Source organism: Camelina sativa, chromosome 17 (genome assembly GCF_000633955.1).
Source record: "Camelina sativa cultivar DH55 chromosome 17, Cs, whole genome shotgun sequence".
NCBI classification, from domain to species: Eukaryota; Viridiplantae; Streptophyta; class Magnoliopsida; order Brassicales; family Brassicaceae; genus Camelina; species Camelina sativa.
This window is the reverse complement of record NC_025701.1, coordinates 16,994,913-17,003,467: the sequence shown is the minus strand read 5'-3', so window position 1 is coordinate 17,003,467 and position 8,555 is coordinate 16,994,913. Positions and strand designations below refer to the sequence as shown.

Here is an 8,555-nt window from a genome sequence, read left to right as displayed (position 1 = left end):
GAGACGCCTCAGGATATGGTGGTTTGGTGACGTCCAAATGGTCAATGAGGAACCGCAAGTTGGCCGCCCGGTCAGTATTGGAATGAGATAAGTCTTTTAGGCCTTCCCAGTCCTTCTTATCATAATACCCTTGTTGTTCAAGAAACTTCACATCTCTAGAGACTAGTGTGCGGCCAGTGATCGGATCGTAACACTTGTACCCCTTCTGACTTGTTGAGTAGCCAATGAACATACTTCTAGTGCTTTTGGCCTCAAGTTTATTCCTTTGTTCTCCGGGCACTAAAACAAAACAAACACACCCGAACAAGTGTAAGTGATCAAGAAAAGGTTTAACTTTGTTTAGTACCTCATAGGTTGATATGCCATTTAAGACTTTTTTTGGTGTCCGATTGATCAAGTAGCACGCCGTCATGACCGCATCCCCCCAAAACCACTTAGTGACATCGTATGAAACATCATTGACCGAGCCACCTCCATCAAATGTCGATTCTTCCTCTCGGCCACTCCATTTTGTTGAGGCGTGTATGGACAACTAGTCTGTTGGAGGATTCCATGCTTAGCTAGGTGCTCTTTGAGTTTGTGGCTTGTATATTCACCTCCATTATCCGATCTTAGTACCTTTATTTTTGCATTAAATTGATTAGTAACATAATTCTGAAAATTGACAAAGGCATCATAGACTCTATCTTTAGAGGGTAACAAGGGAAGCCAAGTATATTTAGATTTCTCATCAATAAAGGTCACAAAATACTTGTTATTATCCCTAGATAGGCATGGAGATGTCCACACATCAGAATGAACTAAATCAAAACAATGTTCATAAATAGTACTTGATTTAGGGAAAATAGTCTTGCAATGTTTACCAAGGATACAAGACTCACAAGTGGAGTTATCAAACGAAACATTAGGCAACATTAATTCAAACGCACGAGAGTGAGGATGGCCTAATCTAGCATGCCACACATCACTTAAACTACTACTAAGATTTGAAGCAAAAGAAAAGGAATTAGAAGGACTTGAAGCTTTCTCTAGGACATAGAGATCTCCTCTACCATCTCCTTCTCCAAGGACTTTTCCACTCTCAATATCCTGAAAATATACACTATTAGGTCCAAAAATCGCATAACAATTCAAATCTTTAGTAGCTTTCTTTACCGATAAGAGATTCGAAGTAAATGAAGGCATAAAGAAGGCTTTAGAGCTTTTATCAAATAATTTTAGTTCTCCTATTCCTTTAACATGTACTCGATCTCCATTAGCTATAATAACATTACCTAGTGCCAGTTTTATGTTGTGTATAAGACTAGGGTTACTAATCATATGGTGAGAAGCACCCGAGTCAACAACAAGCGAAGTACTAGGTTTTGAAGCAAAGAAAGTGGTACCGGAGTCCTTTAGTGCGGCAATGGACTTGATGAGGGCCTCTAGGTCCGATTTTCTCACCAAGTCTCCAAGGGAAGCTGCCATGGCCGTGGCTGCTGCGCCTCCTTGATTCGATGCTCCGGTGCCTTGTCCACTTGGTCCTCCTTGCGATAGGTTAGCCTTGAACTTTGCCGGCTTGAGATGTGAGTGAAGGATCCAACATTTATCTTTCAGATGGCCCCTCTTCTTACAATGGTCGCATACCATCATTTTCCGGTCCTCATGCTTGTACACTCCCTTGTTAGCTGTAGCCAAGTCCTCCTTACCGCTAAACAGGCCTAGCGACCCTTGCTCCTTTTGAACTTGAGAACACACATCTTCAAGGGTGGGAAGCTTGTCACCACGGAGGATGTGCTTGATAAGGTCGTTGAACGCCGGATTCAGAGTGAGAAGGAGACCGAAGACCTTCTCTTGTTCCTTTCTCTCGTTGAGGATGGCTGGATCTATGGTGCTTGGCCGAAGCATCTCTAGTTCGGCCCAAAGAGACCAAAACTTGCCGAAGTGCTTCGTGAACTCCAAGTCTTCTTGGTGAAGACAGTTGATAGCCTTTTTGACTTCAAACACCCTGGTCAAGTTAGTCACATTCCCATATACGTTCGCAAGTGTCTCCCATAGTTCCTTGGCCGTCTCACAGTAAGAGTATGCTTCAAGGATTGGTGCATCAAGCGAATTCTGAAGAATGGCAAGCACGGTCTGATCTTCTTGGAACCATTTGATTTCCTTCTCGAGTTCAGCCTCCTTGTCTTCTTCCTTTTCTTCTTTACTGTCGTTCTTGGTGGCTTTCTTGGGGAGCTGGTTCGTTTCAACGTGAATCCATAGTCCCTGGCCACTCAACGCGGTCTTTGTGGTTCTTTTCCACAACAAATAGTTGGCCCCTTTTAAGACCACCGGAGTAACAATAGGTTTGGTAGTGTCCATGAGCAAGATTTGCGAGAGATAGAGAGAAAGGACTAAATATGTCGAGTAGCGAGTATAAAACAAGAGTATACCGAGAATAGAGAAAAAGATTGAGAAGAGAATAGAGTATAAAGAATAATAAGAGTAGGTTTAGATAATCAAAGATCGAAAAATTGCTCTGATACCATGTTGGCATTTAAGCGGAAGAGGTTGAGAAGAAGAGAATTGTGGGCAAGAAGAATAAGAGAAAAGTTATATTCCATAAGTATATCTTACAAAGGTTTACAAAAGTCTATTTATACTAAACGAAACTAGGGCTACACTCTTTACAGCCGATCGCATAAGAGATAAAGAAAGAGAATTGGTTCTTCCCAAGAGTGAAAGCGACCCCTCCTTGTTTCCTTAAACGAAGCACAACCCGTGACTCTTCTCTCTCTTCTTCTCTAACGGCTACAAGGAGGATCTCGAACCTTCTCATGGGCTTTAATGCAACCAGGCCTCCTCACTACTCTATATATTTGTAGATGACTCGGCCTTATAGCATAATTGTACGGACGCTTTTAGCATAGTTGTACGGACGACCAATACTTATTCGGACTAGCATAATCACTTGTCAATAATCACCAGAATCTATTCGGTTGGTACGTGAAGATGGCTGCTAAGTTGAGGTTTGTTTAGTTTTAGCAACCAGGTGGAATCTTATAGAATAGTCATGTGGTCGATGACATCCATTTTGTTTCTCCTTTACGTTCTTTGTTTTTAATTTTGTGTACCAAATCACTTTGTGTGACCTGTATTTGTAGGGTATATTGTAATTTTCTCTGTTGAACAAATCGACCCTGCACATATTTGGATAAAATAAATTGTTTGATTTCAAACCAAGAAAAAGGAATTGACAATCTGCAACAAGTTTTCATTCTATTAATGTGGTTCATTTTTACAATTATATTTTCTGTTTTTTAGTCTTTAGAATTATGGTAAGATTATTATGTTATTTGTCAAATTACTGATGTTACATACTTATATTTGAAATCATGTGTAATTGCGAGTAATTGTATAAACTAAATAATAAAAAAATGCAGTTGTAAATACGACAACAATAAGTTTTATAATGTACAAAACTCATACTAATTTCCTCTACAAAAAATCATCTCTATATTATTATTATTTTTTAAAAATTAATATATAATTTTTGTAGAACGGGTTAATTATTTTATTTACTTTTATACGTTAAAATTGAACTTAAATTATTTAAACAAATAACTATATGAATCTTGGATTTAAATATATCAATGTTAAAAATGTTAAAAAAAATAGTAAATAGTTTTTATTAAGATTAAAATTATATTGTTCAACCATTGTTTGTAAAAAACAATAAATTTTACAATTTATGTTGTCTATTATGTAATTATTTAAAAAAACATTTTACTGTATATAAAATATACAGTTCCAAAAATGTAAAAAAAGAAATTCTTTAACATACCACAATTTTAGTTTTTTTTTTCAAAAATACCACTTTTAATTAATTTTTTCAAAAATATCACAAAAGACATGTAATCAGTTATTTTCAAAAGAGTACTTTGAAAATTTTGGATATTTTCAGAAACAATTAAATAGTTTTTTTTGGATAATTTCAACTAACTAAATAAAAAGTAAGTAGAGAATTTGTTAAAAATGCCCCTTTTGATATACCCCTTTTCAAAAATACTCTCTTTTCTGGCCATTTTTATTTATGCCCTCTTTTAATTTTTAATGACCATTTTACCCTTAGATGAAAATTATTTTATTCAATAAAAAGAAAAACAAAATTTTCCCGCCAAAAAATTTCCGACATATTTTCCCGCCAAAAAATTTTCAAAAAAATTTTCCCGCCAAAAATTTTTTTGTCAAAAAACTTTTGATAAAAAATTTCGAAAAAAAAAATTTTCCCGCCAAAATTTTTCCCGCCAAAAAAAATTTACAAGGTTTTTAAAAGGTTTTATAAGGTTTCTACCTTATAAAAGCCTTATAAACACCTTGTAAAGGCTTTTACAAGATTTTTTAAAGAGTTTTAAAAGGTTTTTTAAACAACTTGTAAACGCTTTTACAAGATTTTTAAAAGGTTTTTAAAAGGTTTTAAAAGGTTTTTAAAAGGTTTTTAAAAGGTTTTTAAAAGGTTTTTAAAAGGTTTTTAAAAGGTTTTTAAAAGGTTTTTAAAAGGTTTTTAAAAGGTTTTTAAAAGGTTTTTAAAAGGTTTTTAAAAGGTTTTTAAAAGGTTTTTAAAAGGTTTTTAAAAGGTTTTTAAAAGGTTTTTAAAAGGTTTTTAAAAGGTTTTTAAAAGGTTTTTAAAAGGTTTTTAAAAGGTTTTTAAAAGGTTTTTAAAAGGTTTTTAAAAGGTTTTTAAAAGGTTTTTAAAAGGTTTTTAAAAGGTTTTTAAAAGGTTTTTAAAAAGATTTTTAAAAGGTTTTTAAACACCTTGTAAAGACTTTTACAATGTTTTTAAAAACCTTGTAAAAGTTTTTATAAGATTTTTAAAAGGTTTTTAAACACCTTTTAAATGCTTTTAAAAAGTTTTTAAAAGCGTTTACAAGGTGTTTAAAAACCTTTTAAAGCATTTACAAGCTTTTTAAAAGCATTTACAAGGTTTTTAAAAGCGTTTACAATGTGTTTAAAAACCTTTTAAAAACCTTGTAAACGCTTTTAAAAAATTTAAAAGCGTTTACAATGTTTTTAAAAGGTATAAATTTTAATATTTTTGGCGGGAAAAATTTTCGATTTTGGCGGAAAATTTTTTTTTTGGCGGGAAAAAATATTTTTTTTCGGGAAAAATTTTCGATTTTTGGCGGGAAAAAAAAATTTTGGCGGGAAACTTTTTTGGCGGGAAAATATTTTCGATTTTGATGACTATACATTCTTGCTGTCACTCAAAAAGGGTAATTTGGTCATTTTGTATATAAAGAGGGATAGTTTTAAAAATGGTCAATATGAAAGGGTATTTTTAAAAAGGGGTATGAAAAAAGGGGTATTTTTGAGAATGCCCCAAATAAGTATTCAACGAGATATTTGTGGTGAAAGAGATGGTAAACGTAAGGAATAATTGCTACCTAAGTAGTTATGATTATTAAAGAAATCATTTTATGCAATAGTAAAAGTACCATCTCTATATTTATAGAACAAAATCTCTATTTTAGAATCATTATTTGGAAATTTTAGGAAACATTTTTTTTAATAACATGTAAATGATGTCATTTATATAAAAGAAAATATGATCTTATAGAAAAGAACGTGTAACAAACGGAAACGGGTAATTCAAACAATAAAAGTAATTATCTAAGCTATTCCTAATCAAAAAATAAGATGAGATCATAAAATTTAGATAATTTAATTTAATTGGAACTTTCAAATATAAAAAATGGATAAGATACAGGAACATGTTGTATGCCGAAATAGTACTTAGAAGACATTAAGAGTCTCAACGGTACAGCACGGAACAAAATCATTTAACAAGTAACGGAGAATTCAGGTATATTGTCTCATTTTCTTACCCAATCTCAATTAATAAACATCGTCTAACGAGTAATCATTTAAAAGATGGAATGGGACGGTACATGGAACAAGACGGAATTGGACAGATGGGACGAGAAGAAATGTTTCCGTTCTAAAGTAGATACATCTAAATTTTATATGCACAATAATCCAAACTGAAATATGATATTTGAATTTAATATTTTATATAAAAAGTATTTTGTGCGTGCTGTAGCACGGATTACTACCTAGTATATAATCATTATACAACAACACACCAATTAACCAATAATAATACACTTACGGTAACACAGGAATACTCTGTTCATTCCTAAAGAAATTACCACTGTCAACTCTAGTCTTAATCTTGACCAACCTCTCGAAATTTCCGGCAAAATATTTCTTACCGTAACGCTTGCCTTCAATGTAGCTATTTATTTTCCCATTGTGTGAATTGATCCCCAAATCAACATCACGATAGTTAAAAAACGATTGTCTTGGGTTCTTGGAAACAAAAGGAGTCATGAACCGGTACAACTCCCTCGTCAGTTCCATGTACCGGTCGGTTAACCTATCTTCTCTCCAATTCGCAGCGTACTGAATCTTCCAAAGATTCCCGGCTCTGTATGGGAACGGAGTCGCCGTCGATGATATCCTCCACATTGCACCACCGTATGGACTGAAAGTCATCGTGGGAATTTCAAGCTCGATCATTTTCTTCCAAATTGATTCTAAACCGGTTCTTGAAATCGGTTCACGTACGTAATCTGATTTCCTCTTGAGGTAGTTCACGGGTTGAATCCTTTGGAGTAGAACTTTCTCCGAAGAATCCACTTGGATATTTATCCAGAATAGCGCAGACTGGATCCAGCTTGTTTCGGTACAGTCTGACCGGACCAAACCTAACTCTGGGAATCTCCGGTTTAATATCGACAGAAGCGTAGTTGTGTCTCCAAGAAACATAGCTATGAATGTTGCCCTGACGGTCTTTTGAGATGACACGGTGCCGTTTACTACGTCAATGATTGTTCTTATGTAGAGCTCGTCGGGAAGCTCCGGTGCGACATGTTGCCACCGGTGAACTATCTCCGTCGCGTTTTGCTCTAACGTCCGGGAGATTCTGAATACAGTGACGTTTTCAGGGACTTCGACGAGGTTTATTTTGTAGGCCAAAACGACTCCGTAGCTACCTCCCCCTCCTCCGTTTATTGCCCAGAAGAGATCTTCTCCCATTAATTTTCTATCCAATATTTTTCCTGAAAATTTTCAAATATACAAGAGATATATAATGAGAAATATACAAGAGATATATAATGAGAAAATATTTATGAAACTGTTATATAAATATTCAGGTAACTAAAGGAAGTGTAACAAACAAAATATAGTTATGTCTAATGTTTAGGTGTTGTCTAATTCATTTTAAGTTGACGGGAGTTTGACAAAAATAACTATTCTAATTAATAAGTTCGGTTGATTATAGGATCTGTATTGACAGTTTGATACTAGAAAATTTAGTTAGCATATAAAATAGCTAGAGATATTGGATTATACCATTGACATCGACCATTCTTGCATCGATGGTGTTATCTACGGCGAGACCATATTTTCTCATCATGTTACCGTAACCTCCGCCGCTAACATGGCCACCGACACCAACTGTTAGACAAACTCCAGCGGGATAAGCGAGGGTTTTGCTCTTCTCCCATATATAGTAATAAACTTCTCCGAGGATGGCACCGGTTTGGACCCAAGCGGTTTTACTCGCCGTATCAACATCAACTGAACGGAGATTAAACATGTCGAGGATGAAGAACGGTTTGCCAGAGTACGTAACGTATGACAAGCCATCGTAGTCGTGGCCTCCACTTCTGATCTTCATCTGAAGATTGTGGCGTTTTCCGCAAGTAACCGCGGCTTGCACGTGGGTTTCATGTGTTGCAGCGATGATAAGGAAGGGTTTTGGAGTGTTGGAGGTGTTGAACCGAAGGTTACGAATGGTGGCTTCAAGTACGGAGGAGTAGGAGCCGTTTCCGGCGAAGAACACGGCGGGAGAGATGGGATGTTTAGGGTCAGAGTTTGAGGTTAGGCATTGTGTGAACGTCTCCGGATTTGCTAATGATGAGCTTGATTCCGATATGAAGACGACGAAGAATAGTAAAAGAACTAGCGTAGTTCTTGAATATTTCATTTTTAGAGATTGAACGTCGAAGTAAAGAAAAAACAAATGATTTGAGTTTCTGAATGTCGTCGAGGATTTTGGGTTATTTATAACTATAGAGAAGATCATGGCATGACGCCAAAATATTACACTAGGAAAAGATGTCCTAAAGACTCTGATGTAGTGCAATATATTCCAGAATTTATATTTAAAATTTGAAGAATACCAATACTAGTATTTTTGAAGTACAAATTGAAAATAGTTTTTTTTTATTTTTCAGAAAAAATTACATTCTATGCCATTATTTATATCTATCCAAATAACTTTCAAAGTATTTCTCTCTACTATCCATATAACCAAACACAATTAATAGATAAATTTTAACGTTAATTATAAAATTAAAATAATCCATATAATGTTCCTATAAACTTTGTTTGAATTTATTTTCTAATTGTTTTGAATCATAGTATAATGCACAAGTTATTAAAAATCTTAACTTTTCTTCATATATTGTGATTTAGACATATATTACTCAATTATTATAAAAAGTATGGATTTGACCTCCATATCTGCT

General features: G+C 34.5%; 1 protein-coding gene across 1 annotated transcript; it reads right to left on the bottom strand.

Moving 5' to 3' along the window:
• On the bottom strand, nt 5,991–8,141 carry LOC104757460 (berberine bridge enzyme-like 4). Its single transcript, XM_010480202.2, has 2 exons — nt 7,375–8,141; nt 5,991–7,079 (listed from the first exon to the last, which is right to left on the bottom strand). The coding sequence occupies exons 1-2, from the start codon at nt 8,108–8,110 to the stop codon at nt 6,124–6,126; spliced, it is 1,692 nt and encodes a 563-aa protein (XP_010478504.1). The 5' UTR covers nt 8,111–8,141; the 3' UTR covers nt 5,991–6,123.